The following is a 24,682-nucleotide window of genomic DNA, read 5'->3' on the forward strand; positions in this document are numbered from 1 at the left end:
AACACAACCTCTGCGTTGAAGATAAGAGAACAAAATGTTCACGTTCAGTAGATTTATTTTATTTCTGGGGTTTCTTCTTTGTGGCAGACCTTTTTGAAAACAAGTATGTTCCATTTATATAACTTTCATAATGACAGTGATCTGTGTTTCCTTTGGATTGACAAGTAACTTCCCCTTAGATACTTAAATCACATTTTTAATACCACAGCCACATACAAAAACATCCTTTCCACACTTCACACATCAAGTGGGCAAGTTGTTTCACATCCCCCATTTATTAGATTCACTGGATTGTGTCTGATTTCTGCTCTACATACTTCACTTTCCTAATACCACTCATGTTTGCCATCATTTCTCCCTTTACTGCTCATGGAGCTGTACTTCAGTGATTGAAGTATTCAAAGGCGAGAGTCTGCTCTGTTGTTGTGTTGATCAGAACTCCTCCTCTGCATTTCGACAGCGGGACTGTTTGAGCAGGGTCAGGCGAGCCAGCACCTCGGGCACTGACAGTTCTCCGTGCACTTTATTGTCCCTCGTGCGCACATTGACACTGTTAGTCATCTTCTCCTTCTCTCCGACCACTGCCAAGACACAAGAACATAGGACAGCTTGACATGGGCCAAGTCACACCACACACGCACATACGCACACAGCTACCCTAACACATTCCCCACGTTGTGTCTGTTTTCAACAACTGCGGGTGGTTAGCCAGCTTTGAGGTCCATTTGCTTTATAGTCAACCAATTAGGAATGTTTATTTTGACCCAATATATTATATGTGTGAAAAATGGGTTAAAACATTTCAACTAGCTGTTTTGCTACAGCTTACATTTTAGTATGGTGTATTCCTTTAAATTTATATACATTGTAATCATATAATGTACATTCTGTGGTGATCTGTAGTACTTAAAATTAGACAATTTTATGTAAATATATTAAGAAATCCACATTATAAGGGGAAAAACCTTTTAGGACTTTTAAAAATACAACAATCTTGTGTTTTAACCAATTAAATGTACATATGAAGCGACTGTTAGGAATCCTGAGAGCAGGCAGATAGTGTGACAATACACTCCAGTCCATTCTTATGTGAACCAGTACATTTTCTTACCAAGAATGAAGTTATATTGAGCCAACTGAGCATTTCGGATTTTCTTATTAAGAAGACAGCCAGAGTCCAGGTCAGCATCTGCCATGAAACCGTCTTCTGAAAACTGCTTGCACACCTAATGAATAGAAATACCATTGATTAATATATCTTTTATGAGCATTTAACAATTCTGAATGCAGCAGATACTTCTTGCTTGCCTTCATATCATCAAACTAAAATGTGATTGAAATGGGGAAGTGGAAGACATACCATCTTGGCATAATCCTCACAGGACGGGTTTACAGGCACTACCATCACCTGACGTGGGGAAATCCAAAAAGGCCTGGAGGGACAGGCAAGCAAAAATGAAACAACCACCACACAATGTGTAAAGTGCATAACATTACCAGCTATATTGCTCCCTGACAAAAGAGAAACTACTAAGTGAAATCTTCATGTTGTGGGCATGTCAAGACATTACACCACCTGCTAGGCATTCCAACAAGATCATTCATAAACACTCTAGAAAACTGTACTGTAACATAAAATATGTAGACTAATAAAGACCATCTGATTTTTCTGCTTAACATCACTGTACATACAGGACAGATCAAAGCAATGAGCCATGGTGGATTAGGTTTTCTTAAATGTTAATTTTAGCTCTCAAATGCAAGCAAGAACCAGAAAACCCCTCACCATTTCCCTGCATAGTTCTCTGTGAGAATGGCAATCATCCTTTCCAATGAGCCTAAGATGGCACGATGGATGATGACTGGTCGGGCTTTGTCATCCCCTTCCTTCCTATAAGGCATCACAGCACACATAATATAACAAATTCACCACTTCCTGTAATATATGTATGTAAATTAGACATTCTTATTAATGTTACTCTACAAAAGCATACTTTAAGTTAAAAAAAAACAAAAAACAATAGTGCAATGTTTAACCAATAACAAAGCACACACTACCTGTACCTACGACTGTCTGCTTCATCGATCCTTCAATTTTGTTCTATTTCCTTTTCTTTGAAATGTGTAATACCGGACACTGCCTGTAATACTGCCTATTGTTTCCTGGTGTGTAGTTTGTACATTGTTTTTAAAAAATGCACTTTTTAGTGAGCTAATAAATTAACCTGTCACCTAATCAGTGAGTTCAAATTTACATGCAGTTCTTCACCCCTGAAAACACACAGCTCCATTGGAACACAGTGCACAACCTGAAACATTTTGATTCAAGAGAGGATTATTATATAATCCTTGGTGCACTTAGGCATACAAACTCAGCAGTGTGTCAATGTTCTGATTAGGTGACTCACCCCACAAAGGTAAGGTTGAAGCGGATAGGCAGCTGGAAGTCCAGCTGAATGGTTGCACACTGATGGTAACGTCCAATTGCATCTTTGATCTTAATGTCAATCTGCAACAGCACAGGAAGAATTGTAGCTCTTTCCAGATCCCAGGGAATTTAGAAATATATCAGAAATAAAAGAAACTCCTGCATCCGGTCTTGGTGAATAACATTTCAAACTATTCATCCTTCAACATGTACCTGGAGAAACATGATCATTACATCTGTATACACAAAGCAAGAACACCATGGAAATTAAGTGAGTAGCAGCACCTTGACTAAACACACACATCTTCACATAAATATGAAGCATATTTTTAATGTATATATAAAACAAACACAAATAACAGTTCACTGAATCCCAATAATAAAGGCTACACTGCAAAATCCATTAAAAAGCAACATATAAAATGTTATAAAAGGCAAAGAAGTAAGTTAAAATAAAATTAAGTTAGACAAGAATATATCAAGAAATGTTCTGACCTTGGGTCCATAAAAAGCACCATCTCCAGGGTTGAGTTTCCATGGCTCCCCAAACTCATTCAGGCTGTTCTCCAGTTGCTGTCAGGGATCGGGCACGGGTTAACACATAATTTAAACAATCAAACCCAATTACTCTGAAGTCGGCCAAGCTGTACTAACGTACACGATTAAGTCAAAGAAACACAATTCAGTCTGCACTCTCACTGCCTAACACACCGCTTCATTTGCATTTAGAGTGTTCTTCTTATGCAACCTACAACTGGACAAAATTAACAGAAATCAAGTCAAAAGAAACGAGCAACGTGTTTCACTGACAACACACTGCCTACACACTTCTCTAGGATTAAAAAGGCAGGTAAACTCTTCCATTAACAGTGCCATGCATTTTAATTAGCGTGCCTCCATAGCATTCATTCATACTAAGAAGGCAAAGTCAGATCTTTAGCAGAATATTTTTTAAGACGTAGCTGGTAAATGGGTGTCAGCTTCTACCATGAGCACAACTACAATGTATGGCAAAGGTTACCTTCTCAGCCTGGTTCCACACAGCTATGTCACCCAGATACTTTTCTGGACGAGTGGAAAGGTGAAGCTGGAAGGAGAAGCCAAACACATCATACACACAGCGAAGGAAGTCCAGACAGCCCTTCATCTCTGACTCAATCTGTAGAAAATAAAAAGATGATTAAAACTTAGGATATGACTCATAATAAGCAGTTACTTGTTTTCACATGTTCAGAAGACCTAGAAACGAACAACAGAAAGCTTTCTCTTCTACTCCTGATGTGGTCACCTGGTCCACTGTGCAGAAAATGTGAGCATCATCCTGCTGGAAGCGCCGTACTCTGGTCAGCCCGGTTAGTGTTCCTGAAAGCTCATTTCTGTGAAGGACCCCAAAATCTGCCAGTCTCAGAGGAAGCTCCCTCCATGAGCGAGGCCTGTGACTGAACATCAGACTAAAAGACAACCAGAGAGTTGCAAATCATATGACTGTGACTGTGCATTAAATGTTGTATATACTGTTTGAGCTACAGTATTTGGAAAACACTTAAAACATTTCTTCTCTTGGTTGTCTAAATTTACCAGTGCCCAGGGCAGTTCATGGGTTTCAGAGCAAAAATGTCATCTTCCACAGGGAAAGAGAACATGTTTTCACTGTAGTGTTGCCAGTGGCCAGATGTCTCCCACAGTTTGCTGTTATAGATGTTGGGGGAGGCTACTTCCTGAAAGCCTCTTCTCCAGTACTCATCCTAGAAAAAATAATAATAATACAGAAACAAGATAAACACACTAGCAGGACTGGACACTTTGAACTGAGCTGAATCATGACATCTGGCACAAAACTTTGAGCTGAAAACCAGAAACTGGGATTTTGTTTACCCATTTAATATCACATTCAGATGTTTAGCAGCTAACAGATGAAGACTGGTGATAAAAAAAATAAAGATTTCAAATGTGGTCAATGTAGAAAAAAAAAATAGAATTGTGCATAAATTGACCATGTATGCTCATTCAGCACGTCTTGTATAAATATGATTTATCAGAAGAAGAGAAGAGGTGCTACAAAACCTGAATAAACCTGAGCTCCGTCTGCATTTTAAGAAGACAGCCTTCGGAAGCTATAAATCTAAATAAGGATCTCACTGTGAAACATTTGAGTGATATGTCAGAAAAGGAAATGCATAGCACATCGGTTTACTTTTTTTTTTTTTTTTTAAGAAAACACTTATAACAGACTGAAGTGACGTGATAATGATCTTGCACCATTGCAAGACTGTGCAATGTATGTGAGGTCTGCTTGGATTTGTTGGTGTGTGCTGTGAAAGTCTTCAAGATGTCAACACTTCTCTGCAACTACAGTGGGTACGGAAAGTATTCAGACCCCTTTAAATTTTTCACTCTTTGTGTCATTGCAGCCATTTGCCAAAATCAAAAAAGTTCATTTTATTTCTCATTAATGTACACTCAGCACCCCATCTTGACAGAAAAAAACAGAAATGTAGAAATTTTTGCAAATTTATTAAAAAAGAAAAACTGAAATATCACATGGTCATAAGTATTCAGACCCTGTGCTCAGTATTGAGTAGAAGCACCCTTTGGAGCTAGTACAGCCATGAGTCTTCTTGGGAATGATGCAACAAGTGTCTCACACTTGGATTTGGGGATCCTCTGCCATTCTTCCTTGCAGATCCTCTCCAGTTCTGTCAGGTTGGATGGTGAACGTTGGTGGACAGCCATTTTCAGGTCTCTGCAGAGAAGCTCAATTGGGTTTAGGTCAGGGCTCTGGCTGGGCCAGTCAAGAACGGTCACAGAGTTGTTCCGAAGCCACTCCTTTGTTATTTTAACTGTGTGCTTAGGGTCATTGTCCTGTTGAAAGGTGAACCTTCGGACCAATCTGAGGTCCTGAGCACTCTGGAAGAGGTTTTCTTCCAGGATATCTCTGTATTTGGCCGCATTCATCTTTCCTTCAATTGCAACCAGTCGTCCAGTCCCTGCAGCTGAAAAACACCCCCACAACATGATGCTCCCACCACCATGTTTCACTGTAGGGATTGTATTGGGCAGGTGATGAGCAGTGCCTGGTTTTCTCCACACATACCACTTAGAATTAACACCAAAAAGTTCAATCTTGGTCTCATCAGACTAGAGAATCTTATTTCTCATAGTCTGGGAGTCCTTCATGTGTTTTTTGGAAAACTCTATGCGGGCTTTCATGTGTCTTGCACTGAGGAGAGGCTTCCGTCGGGCCACTCTGCCATAAAGCCCCGACTGGTGGAGGGCTGCAGTGATAGTTGACTCTGTGGAACTTTCTCCCATCTCCCTACTGCATCTCTGGAGCTCAGCCACAGTGATCTTTGGGTTCTTCTTTACCTCTCTCACCAAGGCTCTTCTCCCACGATTGCTCAGTTTGGCTGGACGGCCAGGTCTAGGAAGAGTTCTGGTCGTCCAAACTTTTTCCATTTGAGGATTATGGAGGCCACTGTGCTCTTAGGAACCTTGAGTGCTGCAGAAATTCTTTTGTAACCTTGGCCAGATCTGTGCCTTGCCACAGTTCTGTCTCTGAGCTCCTTGGGCAGTTCCTTCGACCTCATGATTCTCATTTGCTCTGACATGCACTGTGAGCTGTAAGGTCTTATATAGACAGGTGTGTGCCTTTCCTAATCGAGTCCAATCAGTTTAATTAAACACAGCTGGACTCCAATGAAGGAGCAGAACCATCTCAAGGAGGATCAGAAGAAATGGACAGCATGTGAGTTAAATATGAGTGTCACTGCAAAGGGTCTGAATACTTATGACCATGTGATATTTCAGTTTTTCTTTTTTAATAAATTTGCAAATATTTCTACATTTCTGTTTTTTTCTGTCAAGATGGGGTGCTGAGTGTACATTAATGAGAAATAAAATGAACTTTTTTGATTTTGGCAAATGGCTGCAATGACACAAAGAGTGAAAAATTTTAAGGGGTCTGAATACTTTCCGTACCCACTGTATGTCACACAGACAATTTCCTGTACAGTCACTGAGACTGGCAAAGGAACACAAATTACTCTAAAATCTAACTTTGCTCAACTTTGAAGAAGACCAGAATCCGCTCTTATCTAACAACATTTGCCCAGTCAAATGTTGCTAATGAATGTGGAAATTTGGTAAAGTGCCAAACTCTAGTTAGTCCTTAAGCTAAAAACCAGACAAATAACACATTACCAACACATACACGTAGTTTTTCAGTTTGTCATGATCATGAAAAAAAAAAAAGCTCGCTACATTAAATCACTAAAACATTTTGTAAGAATTTAAAAATAATATATTGAATAAACTGTCTTCTATTACAATGTTGGATAAAGTACACAGTAACAAAAAGAGCCCAGGTCTTGACTTTGAAATTCTCTTTCTTCCATCTTGTGAGACATAATCTCATATCAGCTATTGCAACAACACATGCAGTATAAATATATAGGTTATAGGTTTTTGCACACACAAATTAATTCTCTACTTTAAATAGAATGAAACTTGGAAAATACACAGTAATTAAAGCATTGACAGACATTTAGTAACAACTCCTACCCTGATGAACTCTGTGAGTGTGTTGTAGATGTATGCTCCACGTGGCATGAAGAAACAACTGCCAGGGCTGAGATCATGGAAGAAGAACAGCTCCTGATCCTGGGAAAAAGGCAAAAAAAAAAAAACTTTTTAATGACTTCATATATGCTTGTTATCTGAAGGTAGAATCAGCAAGAAACCAGCAGTGATTATCCAATCATTACACAGCAGACCATCTATCAGTGACTGGCTGCCAAAATAATCTCACTGGAAGCAGAGTGGAGTGTGGGGGCAGCCAGGTTTGGTGTACTGTGGCAGCTGGAAAGTTTTCTCTACAGGTCTGAATTCCAGATCAGAGTGGGAGCGGTGCTGGGGTGCTCTGAGTTCCCCCTAATCCCCTAATACACATTTGTAAATTGGTGAGGTAAAGAAGAGCATGTTTTTTTGAAAAATCATCACAGCCAAATCCCTGCTGGTGCACCCGATGGTGTATGTATGTGTTTTAAATTACTTCAATGCCCGTGGTAAAACACAAATAAGATAGCAGTTTTAAGAACGTGGAGCTTCCACAATTCAACTGTGCAATTCAAAAGGGTCGACTTGGGATCATGCCACAGGGCACCATCTTTAAAACAACATGCCACTTTTGTCACCTCCCTCCAAATGGCTTCGACAGCAATAGCTTGACTCTCGCATTTAATATGGAACTGTGTTGTAATCAGTGCTGATCGAGGTGCTGCCATCTGTGTCTCCCATGCTGTGAAACCAACTGGGGTGCTCTGATGACTCAAAGTAATCTTGAATGTGCAAATACAAAGAAACACAGTGCCCTCAGCTGGTATGAAATGCCAACAGACGTCTCCACATCAGGGGTTTTGACTGATGTTTATCACTGGTTGACATGGTAAAATCACAAAGTACAACTGATAATTTGTTCAATTTTGCCAGGATACCAAAAAAGATTCAATGGAGGACGTTTGTGCCTTTTAAAGATTTAAACTGGTTTGGCCCTGAAGATGTTCTGGCAATGACATATCAGTTATAGTAGAGGATAGTAGTAGTGTTTTGTTTTGGTTACTCTACATACTTTTGCTTATATGTCATTACATTTATCTTTACAGTTCATGGTTGCCTGGTGACTTGATCCAGGTTTTTTTCAGGGTTTTCACTACATATATAAAACCACAAACCAACTCTCTCGTGTGGAAAAATCTCAGCCAGCTGGGTGGGTTTCAACACGATTGCCTACAGTGACTCACCTTGCCAATCTTGCGATGGTCTCTATTCTTAGCCTCCTCCTGAAAACGCTCCCACTCCTTCAACATCTTTGAGTCTGGAAAGGATATCCCATAGATCCTCTGTAGGGTTTCCATGTCAGCACGACCCTCCCAGTAGGTCGAAGAGTTCTGATGACAGAAATGGTAAAGAGCAGGGTATTGAAATTCTTACCCAGGTTTGCAAAAAATTACTCTAAATACTCTAAAAAAATAATAATATAATGCAACAATATAGTTATATACGGTGCTATATTTCTGATAAAAGGTGACAACGTGACAAAAAGAGCATAAATAGGTTTGGCACTTGTAGTTGTTTTTAACACAACAGAAATAACGTCCTTTGTGCATTTTCCAGATACCTTATAGATCTTCATGGCCTTGATCTTGCCTGTATGTCTGACATGAGGACCTCTGCATAGGTCAATCAAGGGCCCACATCTAATCAGGATTTATAAGTTAGAAAAGAGTGAGTTTTACACAGTACACAGACCATATAAAAGAATCAAAAACACACACAAATCAATTTAAACAGCTTACCTATAGACTGTAGTAGTGGGGGTTGTGACTTTCTCATTCAGAATGCGGCACTTGAATTTGTTGTACTGGAAGATGCAAAGACTGTGCATTAGTTAGATGTTATAATTGTTGTTACAACAGTTTTCCACAGCTTTTTTATGGATTTCTAAGGTTTTACTGTGGTCTTCCCTGCTCTCAGTGCTAATGACACTAGCAGAATTTTTGGAAGTCCTTCTGCTCTAGATGGGGTTGACAGCACTTTGAGGCCTCTATTATCCTACTGTCACCCTTATGTTAAAAATCATGGAGTTTACCTATATGGCTTTAAGCTAGACCGACAGGTGAGTGCAGTAGTCTAATCAAGTTTCTTTCATCTAAGAGCATTAGCAAAGGTAAAACATACCTCCCAGCTGCCGTCTGAACGTGTTCTACACATGTTCATCACCTGTCGTTTGGACTACTGCAATTCTATCTATTATGGTCTGGACCAGTCTTACAGCGCCTTCAGCTCGTTCAAAATGCAGCTGCTCACACACCGACTGGCACTAAGTGGCGTGACTATATAAGTCCAGTATTGGCTTTGTTACACTGGCTTCCTGTTAGTTTTAGGATCCAGTTTAGGAGCTTGCTCTTTGTTTACAATTGTCTTAATAATCTCGCTCCCTCTTATCTTTCGAAGCTGTTAACTGAATATGCCCCAGCTAGAACTATGAGGTCCTTTACACTACTGCTTTTATCTTTCCAAAGAACCAAACTCAAAACTAGAGGTGATAGAGCCTTTTCTGTGGGAGTACTTCATATGCTCTTTTATGTTTTATTGTATTTATGTATGTATGTGCGTGCGGGTGTGTATATATACATATACACATACACAGAGGGAGAGGGAGAGGGAGAGAGAGAGAGAGAGAGAGAGATTTGATAGCACTTTGGGCAGCAAGAGCTGTTGTAAATGTGCTATATAAATAGAAATTGACATTGACATACCAAAACTAGACAACAACTATGCAATACTTCATGTCTCCAAACAAAGAGAACCCCAAACTGAGAGTGGATGTGTGTTCTCTCCATCTTTCTTACCTTAAACATCTTCAACAGTGTCTCCTTGCTGATCTCAAGCCTCTCAAAGGGCTGTTTTTCCTTCACCACAGCCTTACACAAATTTTCCAGGTCCCCAAACTCAGTGCTGGACACGCCTCTGGAAACAGCAAACATGTTCAGTTCAGAAGAGCTACACTGATAAGTGTCAATGTTTTTGCAATTACTTAAAGTCTCCTTTCTTATGTAATCCACACTTTTATTCCACCAGAGCCAAACCACCAAGATTCAATGCTATTCACATATAGAATCACAATTCACATAGATCAGCAAATCTGACTAAAAACACTAAGGAAAAAATACTTACTTCTGCCCATCAAGGAACATGTCATAGTAGAACCCATTCTCTATGGGAGGTCCATAACATAAACAACCACCATAAAAGCACTCCATTGCTTCCCCTAAGATGTGAGCACTGGAATGCCAATAAACCTAGGACACGAGATGCAAAAGATAATAGTTTAGTCAGTTATAGTTATATAATATATAATAGTTTAAAAGTAGTATGTTGTTTGGACACTGTAGCTTGAACTGAGTACAAACACTGATTTGCAAAACAGATATCCCTGAGAAATGATGTATATACCACCAACGAGTTAATTTTTTAAAAGTTGAATCACTCTAAAATGTTCTGTGTACTCACAGCCTTAGCATCCTCATCATCAAAGCGCAAGAGCTCAAGAGAGCAGTCCTGCTCGAGAGGTCTGTCCAGATCCCAGAGCTCACCGTTCACCCGAGAAATCACGGCATTGTCAGCCAGGCCCTGGCTGAAAGACCAAGTGCAACACATTTGTTTCAGTACACACCTACTGTCGTTCTGATTTAACAGACTAATTTCTATCAGCATAAGGAAAAGAAAGACTGGGAAGATCATTGGGAAAACAAGTCACATTTGGGAAACATAAAGACCCAAGTTTCCTTCTAAGGTGTCTGCTGTAACCAGACAATTTAGAGTTTACAGATAATGACTTAATTATATTGATCATATTGTCAGCTGTTAGTCAATGACATGACTGTAGATTGGATATCACTGGCTAAGGGCCAGCTGTTTAAAAACTAACCTGATGTCACAAGCCAGCTGGTACGGTGTGGTGACCCAGGCCTTTCCCGACACCTTTTGCCCATCTGGCAGCTCCACACTAATGGGCTTGCTGTCTGCTGCTTTCTTTGCCAGCAGGGCATCACTTTCCCTCTTCAGCTCCTCATAGAGACTGAGGCGATCTGCAATGTATCCAGGCCATGGCTTCAACTACAGTGAAAAGTAAAAAAACAAAAGCTGTTAAAAAAAAAAAACAAAAAAAAAAAAACTAACTAAATTTATTGTGAAAGGAAGGAGCACACAGAGTAAACACTTTTTATTGTTTGGGAGAAACAGAAATGTGTAATGCTCTTGGGTGAAGAAGGGAGCAGAATACATTCAGGACCCTGTAGCAATCACCTCTTTCACGCCTCCATCTCCTTGTCTCTTCTCCTGTTTCTTCTTGTTCCTGTCTCCTGGTTGGGAAAGAGGAGTTGCCACCTGTAGACATAAATAGGTGTGTCGTTATTTGCAGTAAGCTCTTGTCAACATTTTCTTCTGAGCCACATTAAGAACCTTCTCCTAACGCCCTGATCTTTGTCAGTGCACACACTGACACTGAGCGTGGGGGCTATTTCTGGACTTGTGGTAATACAGTTGTCACTTGGCTTCACTGGACTGAGGTCAGTCCAGGTCCTCACCATGGTTCAGCTTTGCAGGCACAAGTGAAGCCATTTAACCTGGGTAATATTTACTGTGTCAGGTCTTATTACTACCTTATCAGCTCGGCTGCTGGCCTGCTGCTCTCTGCTGCCTTTTTTCTCCGGAGCTTTTCCACACTTCGCTCTCTGCGCCTCCTCCAGCTCCAGCTCCGCCTGAAGACCCCGCCGAAGGTGCAGGAGTCGGTACCTGAGCTTCTCATTCTCGGTCCGCAGTCTCTCCAACTCCGGGGAGACGACCGCACCTTCGGCGACGTGTAGATCTCGGCTTAGTCCATCTCGAAGACTGGAAACTTCCCTGGTAAGGTGCCGAATTTGCTCCTCCTGGGCGGCTAAACGTGCAGCCAAGTGCTCCGCCATCTTTAAAGCACCGTTACCGCCACGAGAACGGTAACTTCCGGTGATCATTTGTAGAAAAATAAAAGCCTAATTGACCCGGAATTAAAATCAACAAATGAATTGATTTAAAACTCAAATAATGTAATATGACAAGACTTAAAAAATAACGATGTATAATTTCATAATTGATAAATATTTATGTATGTTGCTTTTTAAAGTCAGATCAACGCAAATGACAGATCTAATCAAATGGACAGGATTTTTGGAACAGTCACCACACCTGTAACTGTACATATAAAGATGCAGCCTAAATACCCTTATTAAAAATCATGAAGAAAATCAGACTAAAATGTCACTAACAAAAACTACTCTGACATGTTTCCAAATGTTTGTACTAAAACTAAAACTAAAATCTAATAACAACGACTAAAGTTTTGTTAAAAACTATATACAATTTTATTAAAAGACCAAATATACAATTAAATTAAAGGTGCCAAATTGAAACTGACCTATGTTTAAGTCAATGTTTATATTCACTGTGCAGTAATGGAGGGCCAACGCTAGATGGCAGTAGCACATTTTGTCATTCATTTTGATATCAGCTAAAATCGCATTGAGTGAACCTGAACATGTAAACATTGATTTATCTTTCATGTGTGCCGATAGGTAGGTACCAGCCATTTCTAACGCGATATCTAATTAATTACAGAAAACGCCTGACTGCTTGAGGAAAGGTCTAGCTAGCTAACAAGTGAAGTCTTTCCGTTTGATTTCTGGCTAGCAGTTGAATAACAGTACATTTATGCTCGTTAACTAGCGTTAGCTAACGTTAGCTACCTGTACATTAGGTCGCTAGATTTCCAAATTCAGAAAACATCAGTTTACAGCTTCCATGTTCAGGACGGAGGATGCATCCCGGTGTCCCGGATTAGGGTTAAACAGCCTTAAAGAGCCGATTGAGAACCGACACATATTCGGAGTAACCTACATCATCGAGACCTGCAGGGACTATTTCTGTCACAATATAAAAACTGGATGTTTGTTAAGAGAACTTGCTGCAGTTTGAGTTATTAATATGCATTGAATAAGAGCCTAAAGGTTCGCGAGGGTGTTAAATTCACCTGTTGTGTGTTGTTTATCATACAAAAGCTATTACATAGCATCCCTTCTTTCCACAAATGAAGGAGACCTTAGTGTCCTCAGCAGGTGCATGGTTAGCGTCACTATTCTGCAGCTGGATGTGAGCTTCACTTCTGGGTATCAGTAATATATTGATATTGCATTTCAGATGTTGCTGTTGCCAGCATGGCCTCGGGCTCCAGCTTTGCTCCTCCAAAACTGAGAGATTTCATCCTCACAGAGCGGCTGGGCAGTGGTACCTATGCTACAGTGTACAAAGCTTACAGAAAGGTGAGTTTGTGCTGATGTCAGGGGGGAAACATCAGATGAGGCCAAAATCTTCTTTATCATTCATGTTTCTCTTTTGGCTACAGGTTTTACTCAGGTGTTCAGCAGCAAGGCTCTCTATACTTCACTTGGCTTTGCTTACCTTACTTAACAAACTAATAATGTGAATTCAGCACTGTAGCATGCTTGACAGTGCACACTGAATATATTTGCAGTACTTACTTACAGCCACTGGTATTTTATGTCCAATCTTTTGTGGTTAACAGTGAAAATGGAAGTCTAATGCCTGCCTGTGGTATTGCAGGGAGATAGTCGAGAAGTGGTGGCAGTAAAGGTGGTTGGGAAGAAAACTCTAAATAAGGCATCTACAGAAAACCTGCTCACAGAGATTGAAATCCTCAAGACTGTGTGCCACCCTCATATAGTTCAGCTCAAAGACTTTCTGGTAAGCACATTTGTTTAGATTGTTCTAGCGTATACAAGGGATGTGTTATAAAATGAAAAAACTGTTCACTAAATCTGATTATGCTCTATATTTATAGGAGTGAGTGTCTATTGATTTAATGCCATGCTATAACTAGAAAGCACAACAGGAAAAGGCATTCTATTTGTAGACATGGCTGTGAGTTTTATGTCCCCAAAAAAATAAAATAATTGGAACAAGAGTCTTTATTTTCCTCAGTGGGATGCTGAGAATATTTATCTGATCCTGGAATGGTGTTCTGGTGGAGATCTCTCTTGCTTCATTCGCAGTCGCAGGATTTTACCTGAAGGGGTGGCCCGACGCTTCCTGCAGCAGATAGGTAAGCTATTGCCAGACCTGGGTAAAACTCCATGTCTGCAGTGCATAATCTAAGGACTTTGCATACTTTTCAATTTCACATGCTTACAGTAACTTTGGTAAAAATAACATATACATTGCAGACTGTGGGACTGCACAATGTGGACTAAGTATCACTGTGTTTTGTTTTTTTTTTGTTTTTGTCTGTGCATCTGCTCAAACAGCCTGTGCTCTCCAGTTTCTTCATGAGCGAAACATCTCACACCTGGATTTGAAACCTCAAAATATTCTGCTCAGCGGCTCTGTCCTCAAACTAGCGGGTGATTTTATCCTTGCAGACACTCTCACACCAGTACTTAAACACACAGCAGTTTGTATGTAATTGTGGCATTAGGAGAAATGTGCCAAACTCAACAAACACTGAATCATTGTTATGCTCTTTACTGTTATGTTTCAAACAACACTCTTTTGTGCACTTTGCATTTTGAACATGAGTGATTGTATCCACTGGTGTGAATGTGTTGTTTACCTTCTGAGTTGCTCTCAGATTTTGGTTTCGCCCAGTACATGTCACCATGGGATGAGAAGAGTATCCTAAGAGGTTCTCCTCTTTACATGGCTCCTGAGATGGTGTGCCATCGCCAGTACGACTCCAGGGTTGATCTGTGGTCAGTAGGAGTCATTCTGTATGGTGAGTTTGTTGTGTTCATCTTTTTCATCTCCTTTGACATGAATCATGGGCATAATTAAGAGCAGGCACATTTGTTTTTATTGATAATTACTCTGCAATTATTAATAATCCTGAATATTGTTTGTGTGCGTATAGAAGCTCTGTTTGGGAGAGCACCGTTTGCATCAAGGTCATATGCTGAACTGGAGGAGAAGATCCGGAGTAAACAGGCTATTGAGGTAAGCATTGAGCAATCAATGAGTAACTCAGTGAAAATCTTGGACAAGACTTATCATATCATATCATATCATATCATATCATATATCACAGATATTGTCTCTGTACTTTTGAATGTTCACTATAAAACCACTAGGTGGCATTCTGTCATCGTTTAACCTTATCTCACTTTACTGGCAGTGAAGGCATTCAGCTGAATGAGGACTTGTTAGATAATTTTACATCTAACATTTAAAAGAACAATCTTTGATTTAGATGAATAAAATGACTTTATATGTTAAAAAACACTAGTGTACAGCGGGCTTGTATAATGTTTCATCTACAAGGTAACTGCCCAAATGATTTGCCTGCTGCATACACAGACTACAGTTTGGTTACCTTGTGACAGTTAACTGATAACTATACTTTTTTGGTGGACCCTTTCAATAGCATTATTGTGTTAAACATTAGACTTGATGGCTTAGACTTGATGGCTTGTATCCCAGTTTCTGTGTGAACCCAGAAGTTCACACAGAAAGTTTAAGGTCATCTTTTGATAGAAAGCAGTGATGTGAGAGTAGAAGGTCTTTGGCAGCAATTTGCTCTCCTTTTCCTTTGGATTGTCCTGCGAATTAAGTGCAAGATAATAAGGTCACGTTGTGTGCATCAGCTTCCCCCAGGGGCCAGGGTATCCAAGGACTGCAGGGACCTTCTTTTGCGGCTGCTGGAGAGAAATCCAGATACCCGGATCACCTTTGCAGAGTTCTTCACGCACCCGTTTGTGGACTTGGAGCATATGCCAAGTGCTGAAAGTTTAGCGAAAGCGGTAAGAAAATAAAAAGAAAGGGAAGTATGTGTAGGCTTGTGTGTGTCTGCTCTGGATGACTGTGAATAATGAGTGTGTGACTGACTGACCACATGTACACGTGTCAGTAGGTCTGCGTTCATGCCTGCCCCACATGTGCTTGCACATGACATGTATGCATTGGCAATGGAGAATTTTATCCATTAGCATTCAGTGATGACAGTTCCTATATCCTCTTTTCAGAAAGAGCTGGTCCTGCAGGCTGTTCAGAAGGATGAGCAAGGGGATAGACCGGCTGCTCTCTCTCTGTACTGCAGTGCCCTTGAGCACTTTGTCCCTGCTATTCATTGTAAGAACAACAACCACTCTCATATCCTGTCTGTGGCTTAAGCCCTTCAACAATTCACCGCCTTTGTTCCACCACAATAAACTGGCTAAGTAAATTTACTTAATGAAAAACCAAAACATCTTTTCTTTCCTCCTTCCCCAGACGAGACTGACAGGCAACGTAAAGACGCCCTCAGGCAGAAGGTAGGTCTGAACACACTCCCACATTCACATTTGGATTTCTTTCTATTTTCAATTGGTCTTTTTTTTAACACTCCAGTGGCTTTCACTTGGAATGAATTCTCTTCTATGAATACCATATGGTGTGGATGGAGAGCATATGGTGTGGTTGACGTGATTGAGTCAATGTAAGAGGACTTCCCGCAGGTCAGCCAGTATGTGTCCAGAGCCGAGGAGCTCAAAGCCTTGGTGGCGTCAGACAACAGACTCAGCTTTGAAGAGGCCCGGACCTCCAGGGATGTCCTCCGAGGTAACGGAACTCAGCTGCTCAGGTGCTTTACTAGAGGACAGCTTGAAAGATGAAATATCTGTTTTAATTGAGTAATGGGGCTTTAGTTATTCCCCCCTCTACAATTATCCCTGTATGTACGTACATCTTCAAAACCTTGCTATTATAGGAATGGAGAATTATATTAAACTGATGTTCAAACCTTTCTACTTCTTTAAAGAATTCTATGATCAATATGTAATTTTCTTTTGTCTTTCCGCAGAGATCAGAGATAATGGTCAGCTGCAGAATGTCTGTCTTTCAGTTTCTTAGGGATTTTGACTTTTGCTCACAGACACTTGTGCTCAATTGCCCTGTTGCCCTAAAATAAATATTATGAAATCTTTAGGAATTTAGTTCACAATAAATCACTTTAATTCCCTTCATAATACTAGAGGTACTGGACAAGCATATTTTCTAGTAGAATGTATTGATGGTACATTTAAGGCTCATTTTCTATTTCAGAAATGTCTCGAGACCAACCGCGACTACTTGCTGCTCTGAAGATGGCCTCCACTGCTGTTGCAAAGGTTAGAAGGGATTACTGTTTTGGCAAAAAAAAAAAACTAGCCGGGTAGAAACCAAGCCTTCTTTCATAGATTGCTTCCAAACCAAATGTTAGGACTGGTGAACAAAGAACATCTATTTTGTGGTTTTACTCATTGTGTTTGTTATGCAGATCTTTTTTTAATATTTGTGTGACTCTGCGGTTTACAACATTTTAGAAGCCAACAACTATTAATAGACAAATGTTGCCATGCTAACAGGCTGGTAATCTCAGGAATGAGCCAGGATGACTCAGGTATCTTTGTGGTCTGATTATAAAGCATTGTGTTTCCTTGTTTTCATTTCCTTTTAGGAAGAGCATGGATTGGATGATTATGAGGCCCTGGATATGTACCAGCAGTGCTTAGGAGAACTACTGCTGGCACTAGCAGGTAGATAAACACCATTTCTTCCATAAAGGATGGCTTTATGCAGTTATCCTGTGCTTTACTGCACCTGATTCAATGGAACCCAATATTTACGTGCCTTGGCAATGAATATATAGTGGCACTTTATGAGAATTTTAACTGGAAACAGAAGGAGAGACAGAGAACAGAACAGAGAGAGTGAGCAACTTTGAGAGTGATGGATGTAGAACAAGACTGGTAACCTTTCACCCACGAGAGCTGGGATAGGCTCCAGCAGATCCCTGGGACCCTAATTAGGAATGAACAGGTATAGTTGATGGATGGATGGATGGATGGATATAGAACAACAAGTCTCAAAGAGATGGAAAATAACTTGCAGAAAGTGATTTAGAAAGAGTGAAAGACAAGCTGACAGAGAACAAGACAGAATGAAGCAACTGCTTTGGAAAGAGCTGAGGACACATAATAAGTGGGAGACAGACAAACAAAGAGAAGCCGCAGAGGACAGTCCAGTGTTTCTCTCTGTGCCCTGGCATTCATTAGGCCAGGCTCATGAGCTCATCTGAAAGATTAGCCTAATGGAAGAGGTGGGATAGAGTGATCCAGATGTGGCTTTGAGTTGCGATCAGACCCAGTGCCAGCACCCTGTGTGTGGTATAAGAGCCTTGCCATCTGCTTCCCATTCAGACAGCACACTTTGTTTCTTGTGTTATTACTCACTGGAAACAAACAAAAACTATTATTTCTCTAAAAGGCAAGAGCTCCAATGAGTCAGCCAACCCTATCTAATATTCATCCAGTAGGCTCTGATACTTTATACTACAGTTGAGTTCATTTTTTTTCCTAACAAATGTTACAGATTTTGTTCTTTGTGCTTGAGTGATTCTTTACTTTTTGTGTAAAACCTAAAATCCTCTTTTGTGTGGTTTAGCAGGTCTTCATGGTGAATGCCTGACCACACATTCAGTGATAGGGTAAACACTGGATTACATGAGTCTCTTAGCTGCACCAGGAGGCTTTACAACTTTGTCTTCCCAAATTTCAAGAGATAACTGAATTTGTGGACAGTAGTGCCCAGAAGAAAAGATAAAATTGATCACTTAAATAAATATCTGAATGATTTTTATTAAATGTGTTAAGGAGAAACTCCAACTTCTCATTGGATCAGTTATATATGATACTAGTCCAGATAACACCATGTTAACCAACCTTCCTCAGCAGTGTGAGGGAGCCTCACTGTGAGGCACAGCAAATACCACCAGGGGGATTATAGGGAGAAAACATTGGTTCTTTGTTTGGCTAAGACCTCTTTGTTACACAGCTTTCAAACATGTCTCACTGCCAGAGATCCCTCCTCCTCCCCCTCCTAACTGTCACTCTCCCCTCTAGGATGACTGACTGCAAAAACACTGGACTACATCAGAAGCATTTCCACTCACGAGCACTGAGTCTAAGCACTAGCGAAATCCAATCTAGTAGTTGACCTATTCTTGAATAAACAAGGTGATTAGGTAGTGGACTCTCTCCTTCCACCCTCTTCTCATTATTCTTCTCTTTTTTTTTTCGTGTCTTCTGTTTGTCCTTTTTTGGTGAGGCAGCTGAGCCCCAGGGTCGCAGGAGAGAGCTGCTTCACAGCGAGGTGAGTGGGCGATGAAGGGCTTGTAGTTGAGTGCTTGCAGTAGGAATGACTATCTGTCACCTCCCAGCAAGCCCCTCAGCTGATCACCCAGCTCTGAGAGCACAATAGTTGCTCCAGCACATGATCCTTGAGCTTGCTTCTTATAGTCACATGTTTTATGTGATAAAGGCCAAATAACATAATCTATCAGCTGTAGTACTGTTTCCTACCCATAGATCACTGTCCACTTTATAATTGGATACTTCTTTGTAAAAAGAGTCTCGTCTAGCAGCAGACAGAGGATGATCACTCAACTTTGTTGTTCCCCTGAGCACTATGAAGCTTTATAACATCGTTCAGTTAATTTATTTATTTATTTTTTTCAGATTTGGTTTTACTCTTTTTACTGCACCACACAGCAGGGTCAAAGTTTGCTACTTACTGTGGAACATATTGAAGATTCAGGAAGGTCAGAGCCATTTGTTCCTCTCAGGAGTTGGTGGAAAACATAAAAGAGATTAAAAAAAAAAAGAGTTAATGTTTGATATTAATCAGGTGACCTCAAACACAGTAACTGCTCCCTGACACCATACCAGACAGGTAATTCGATAACACAATATGTGTTCAGCAAAATATTGTTGGTTTATGTTTTCCATTCAGTGACTAAATAAATAATAGTAATCAACGTTGGTAAACTGCAAAGTTCCTCCATTTAGTCTGTGTCATTCAGTTGCACTAATAGTCCTGTAGATTAGACCAGACTTGAACAAACCCTAAATTTTGATGGTCCAGTAAATTTACTGGTCATAACTTTTAATCATTACTGAACACTAACACGAGCATTGATATTTTACTTTTACCACCACATGGAAAAGACTTGCGCATGGAAATTAAATTAATGCTTCAGGCCTGCTTGTTTGTGTGCATTGTTTAGCCAGCAACTAAGCTTACAACAGACAATGGTGTTTTGCCAAGAAACCCCAAAAAGGGGGATGGGAGTTTGAATGGCCTCATAGACCGCCCTATTTGAAGTTTTATGGCTGCTTGTCTTAAGTAAATTCAGATGCGGGTGTAATAATCTAACACAGCATCAGGGAGGCGAGGTGGGGGATCAGATTGAAAGCATGTGTATATGTGAGAACCCAAAAGAGCCAACACATGCTACCATGACTGGCCTCCATGTGCGTTCATATCTACTGTAGAGCACTTTAGCCTTTCAAAGCTGTAACTCAGTATCCTCACTTCTCATATGTGAACCATAGCTTTGATTTACCTAGTGTATGTTGACATAGTGTCATTATCATTAAAGGTACATACATGGGGTTTTGTTGTCTTGTGGCCTGTTTCAGTATATGTACCATGATACTTATCGATATGTCTTATATACCTTGCTCACTCGTGAAGACTTTCTTCCACGTTTGTTATATTTGCTGATTAAAGGAATTGTGATTAAAGAGCTGTGGCTACTTAAGGTTGGGTCAGAGCTGGATACTAAAAGCCTGTGGTTAGGATGATTCTTTACCACAACAGATTGGGGCTTCAAAGGGACGTTACGCAAGCCATCAGATTAGGTCTCCAGTCATTATGACCCTAAGATGTTAGGCTACTGTAGAAATACCCAAGAGGGTTTGCTTTGTACTACAACAGTAGTGGTACAACTCGGTATGAGGTGCCACTAGAAGCCTTCATCATCACCAAGCATGTGATTACAACAGCTACTACATGTACATATGTGCCATATGCAGTCTATTCAGATAAAACAAAGAAATGTATTTGACCTGTGAACACATTGCAGTGAATGCAACTTAGAATAAAAAGTTGGCAGTTAAAAGTACATTTTATAAAACAAGATCTACAGCCATCCCAGCAGCTCAGTGAAGCTGTGCTAACTCTATGCACAACGGCATAACATGCAGATGTCTGGCAGTCACTAAAAGCTGCAGCCAAAGCTGATGAAACTATTAACTTTACAGGAATTTACTGAGAAACCAAAGTGTTGGACAAATTGAAATTTTAACCTAATGAAAACTGATTGTTAAATATCAGTAAAATTCATTGTTTGAGAGCCAAAACTGCTCTTGGCAGTCCATCCAGTATTTCATCCTGAACGAAAGTGGTGGCCCAACCAATTTCCCTCCCTAGAGCATCACAAAAGTGTGGTCAGTAATGTACGTGATCACTTGTGTTTAAACGTAAGTGTTAACTGTAATTACATTTCTGATTTAATGTCTCTCATCAGATTAAAAGCCTGATGACCAGAGCTGAATACCTCAAAAAACATATCAAGGTAGGCGTACATTCATTCCCAATGTGTAACTGAAGGAACATATACAAAACTTTACACTGTATAACTTAATTCATCTCTGAAAACAAGTCTGATTTAAATAAATGACAGTATTTAAAACGGTGATGTCCATTAATAATGGATTTAGATGATCATAAAACCATTTACTTCCTATATTTGTATTCATGTGTACATCTTTTGTTGTTTTGGGTGTTTACTATATCGTAAACTATATGTATATTTTTTAACCTTCAGATGCAGGAGAATCAGAGAGACGTGTCTCTGGATCGAGAAAGTCTTGCAGACTCTGTCAGAAGCTGTGAGTTTTCCTGCTGTGTTGTGGACTTCAGAGTGTGTTTTGAGAGCTTTACAGCCACACTGATAAGTGGCTATAGGGAGGTTTGGTATGGGAAGGTAGTGGGGGTTAAGTGAAGAATAACTGCCTGAAGTTGTAATGAAATGTCTTTCAGCAGAGGTAGTAAAATATGAGTAAAATATGAGCCATTCTCTCCTGTGCTGGCCACCCTGCAGGGCTGTCTGGCTTTTTGATTTCATTTCAGTGCAGCCCCGGGCTGCTCTGTCCTCTGCCCTCTTGTAAAGTCTACCTAGTGAAATTGAGACTTGGTGCTAGCAAAGCGTAACCTCCTTACACAGAAACACCAGAAACAACAACAGCACACACATCTACACTACATTCCTTTCAAATCCTCACAGGGAAACTTAACTTCTATATATCGTAAGAGTCTGTGTTTGTTTAGCACATATCAAACTCAAACAGTGTGACCCTTTGAGATTGAAACTATCCATAATGTAAAGTTGAGATTTAAAATACACCAAACTTCAAAGTATTAAACTCTATAAAAATGTAAAAAAAAAAGTAGCTTTTCAATATACTTGAACTGGTCTAGCTGTAACCAACATACACACAGCCTAATTCACGGTATTTTCTAGACTCAGTCCCAAGATGGATAGTGTATAACTAAAGCCTAGACAATATCCTGTTCTTAGCAAGGAATTCCTGGGGAATTATAACCCAAAAAAATGGGGGAAGGTGCACCAATAACTCTAGAGGCTGCTCAAGTTTCATGAAGAACGTGGCTTCTTTTTCTGCTGCTGTTATTTTAATAAAACTACACCACAGTCGACCGTACCGGCTGGCACCGAACCAACAACAGCTGTACTACAGAGGGGTTGCAGCAACGCCCAAGTCTATCTGATCCGAGACTAGACCAAAACAGGCAGCGACGTTTCCCTGAGACCCCTCACAGACGTTTTACATTTCAGACGTGATGATCAATGTCAGGGCCTGGGGTGGCAAGTACTCCATATCCCAAGCAGAGGTATTTTCACACCTCGTAAAGGATGATGCTCCATACTTTAGATAAAGAGAAATGAAATCAAATAAACACTGAGGGCATTTTTGATAATAATTGTTCAGATGTTCAGGACCTCTTCTCCTTCAGGGTCAGGATTGATATTTATATGGTGAGTGTATAGCTCACTAAAAGATTAAGAGGATTATGTTGAGGTTTCAGTATAGTTGCATTACACTCACAGTGAAGCTAGTATTCAGCACCACCCTCTTCATTGATTAACGTGGTTATCAATCCCATGGAGCTCCATTTTCTTTGTGATTTGATTTAAAATATATTCAGAATGGAAAGTGTTATATGACTTGAAAAAGTGAGTCACAGGAATCATTTCTGTCTCCTCAGCCTGCTGTTTGCAGTGAGCTTGACGACCACCATGGGAACTGGCTGGGACGGTCGACTCAGCGTGAGACTGCCTGTCAGTGTTCAGTTTGGACACAAAGCTTTCACCTGACCCGGTTTCTGCTGAGGCCAACTCAAACCTGCGTCAGACCTCACCCTAACCAGCTGCCCGGGTGGGATCTTACAGTCGCCAGCCAAATGCGGTCAATATTTTGGTTGTTGCTGGAAAGTTTTTCTAGCAGATAATTTGCCAGGTGGAGAACTTGTGTTTATTTTTTCCCAGGAAAAACATTCTGACTGGTAAAATACTGAAAGTAGCTCTTGAATTTCGGATTTGCACACTGGTGAATGTGAACGTTAGTTCCCTGCTCTTAATACTGTGTTGTTGCACCGTTCAGCCTCAGACCCCTCCTCCTGACACACCATTGATATGTAAATAAAGGACAGCTTGTATGACAATACCTCACTATCATGGTAAACGACTTCAACTGATGCTGTTGCACTGGTTTCAGTGCAGAACATCCACATGTGCTTGACGCACGTTTAACAACTGTGAAAACCGAAAATTACAATCAAATGAAAACTGTGACATTATCGAATATCACAGTTTTCAGCTGTAGTAATAAGAATATTATATCAATGCCTCTGCAAACATGGAACCCCTTCACCCCCCACTTTCCCCACTGCCTTTACTGTGGGTCAACCACAGACTCACCATGCTCTCTCTGCTGATGGAGCCCTCTCCACCACTTTGAGGAAAAACTGGAGAGGTGCGGCCTCTGCTTTATTTACACTGGACGCGCATTTTCTTAGGTTTGGCACTGTCCTCATGTTTGAGGGATACAGTGAGTTGTGGCGTTCAACGAAAGCCTTCATAACTAGGCCTCTGTGAAAAGCTTGACATTCTGGCAGACTGATAATCCTCGCTGTTGTAGGTCTTCATGGACTGTTTTGATTTCAGATACATAAAGTGCTTGAATCCTCTAAAAGGGAGCTTTACTTTGTGAATAGAATTCTTAAGGCAAATGGAGAAAGTACCTGAAGCAGGAATCAAATGGGAGATGTATAAATATGTCTGCTGGCAAGATTTCCATACTGGTGTGTTGTTTTATTTTTATTTGAATGTTTATACAGCTGGGATTTTATAATGTATTTATTAAATGAAAAATTCAGTGGAAAATAAAATGTCAATCTCAAAAGTCTCCATAGCCTGTTAACTTCTTCGTTTTATCAGCAGCACGAGGCAAATGCTTGTTTTTCAGAACCTATAGAAAGATTTATTCGCTGTCGTGGGAGCAGCGCTGCTGGTCCCGCACCATCATCGTCATCTGGAAGGCCGCTCTTTGCAGAAACAGCTGGCTCGTGTCAACGAGGGGAGGAGAGAGGAAGGCAGGCAGGGGAAATGAGGACATTTTGATAATTATATGATCCAAATGTAAGGCTAGTAAACTATGGAAAGTGAACTTGCAAATTTCCAAATATTTGAAACTATGGGAATAACACAAAGAG

The 24,682-nt window shown here is 40.4% G+C and overlaps 2 protein-coding genes across 3 annotated transcripts; one reads left to right on the forward strand and one right to left on the reverse strand.

Annotated features, from left to right (window-relative positions):
* Positions 1-46: 46 nt before the first annotated feature.
* Positions 47-11,978, reverse strand: tars3 (threonyl-tRNA synthetase 3). Its single transcript, XM_026294286.1, has 19 exons — positions 11,650-11,978; positions 11,294-11,374; positions 10,917-11,104; positions 10,499-10,622; positions 10,163-10,287; positions 9,838-9,955; positions 8,782-8,846; positions 8,604-8,682; positions 8,227-8,373; positions 6,989-7,087; positions 4,007-4,173; positions 3,717-3,879; positions 3,450-3,587; positions 2,924-3,001; positions 2,409-2,509; positions 1,787-1,891; positions 1,361-1,433; positions 1,112-1,226; positions 47-581 (listed from the first exon to the last, which is right to left on the reverse strand). Exons 1-19 carry the CDS (start codon positions 11,950-11,952, stop codon positions 433-435), a joined length of 2,418 nt encoding a protein of 805 aa, XP_026150071.1. The 5' UTR covers positions 11,953-11,978; the 3' UTR covers positions 47-432.
* Positions 11,979-12,521: 543 nt separating this feature from the next.
* ulk3 (unc-51 like kinase 3) lies at positions 12,522-24,375 on the forward strand. Of its 2 annotated transcripts, XM_026294242.2 has the most exons (17): positions 12,522-12,597; positions 13,220-13,341; positions 13,643-13,783; positions 14,021-14,141; positions 14,344-14,439; positions 14,667-14,810; positions 14,946-15,028; positions 15,676-15,831; positions 16,054-16,159; positions 16,301-16,341; positions 16,525-16,627; positions 17,111-17,175; positions 17,505-17,583; positions 19,158-19,198; positions 21,417-21,464; positions 21,717-21,780; positions 23,177-24,375. In XM_026294242.2, the coding sequence occupies exons 2-17, from the start codon at positions 13,237-13,239 to the stop codon at positions 23,191-23,193; spliced, it is 1,410 nt and encodes a 469-aa protein (XP_026150027.1). In that variant the 5' UTR covers positions 12,522-12,597; positions 13,220-13,236; the 3' UTR covers positions 23,194-24,375. The 2 variants fall into 2 exon arrangements, with proteins under 2 accessions (XP_026150027.1, XP_026150028.1); XM_026294243.2 differs by lacking the exons at positions 19,158-19,198; positions 21,417-21,464; positions 21,717-21,780; positions 23,177-24,375 and adding an exon at positions 18,949-19,137.
* Positions 24,376-24,682: the final 307 nt, after the last annotated feature.

Source organism: Mastacembelus armatus, chromosome 3 (genome assembly GCF_900324485.2).
Source record: "Mastacembelus armatus chromosome 3, fMasArm1.2, whole genome shotgun sequence".
NCBI lineage: Eukaryota > Metazoa > Chordata > Actinopteri > Synbranchiformes > Mastacembelidae > Mastacembelus > Mastacembelus armatus.

Coding starts and splice junctions, on each gene's coding strand:
- tars3 (XM_026294286.1), bottom strand. CDS start 11,952: ATGGCGGAGCACTTGGCTGCACGTTTAGCCGCCCAGGAGGAGCAAATT. Junction 11,375..11,649: donor CCAGCAGCCGAGCTGATAAG/GTAGTAATAAGA, acceptor TTATGTCTACAG/GTGGCAACTCCTCTTTCCCA. Junction 9,956..10,162: donor ATGTTCCTTGATGGGCAGAA/GTAAGTATTTTT, acceptor TGCTGTTTCCAG/AGGCGTGTCCAGCACTGAGT.
- ulk3 (XM_026294242.2), top strand. CDS start 13,237: ATGGCCTCGGGCTCCAGCTTTGCTCCTCCAAAACTGAGAGATTTCATC. Junction 14,142..14,343: donor ACGCTTCCTGCAGCAGATAG/GTAAGCTATTGC, acceptor CTGCTCAAACAG/CCTGTGCTCTCCAGTTTCTT. Junction 14,811..14,945: donor AGTAGGAGTCATTCTGTATG/GTGAGTTTGTTG, acceptor GTGTGCGTATAG/AAGCTCTGTTTGGGAGAGCA.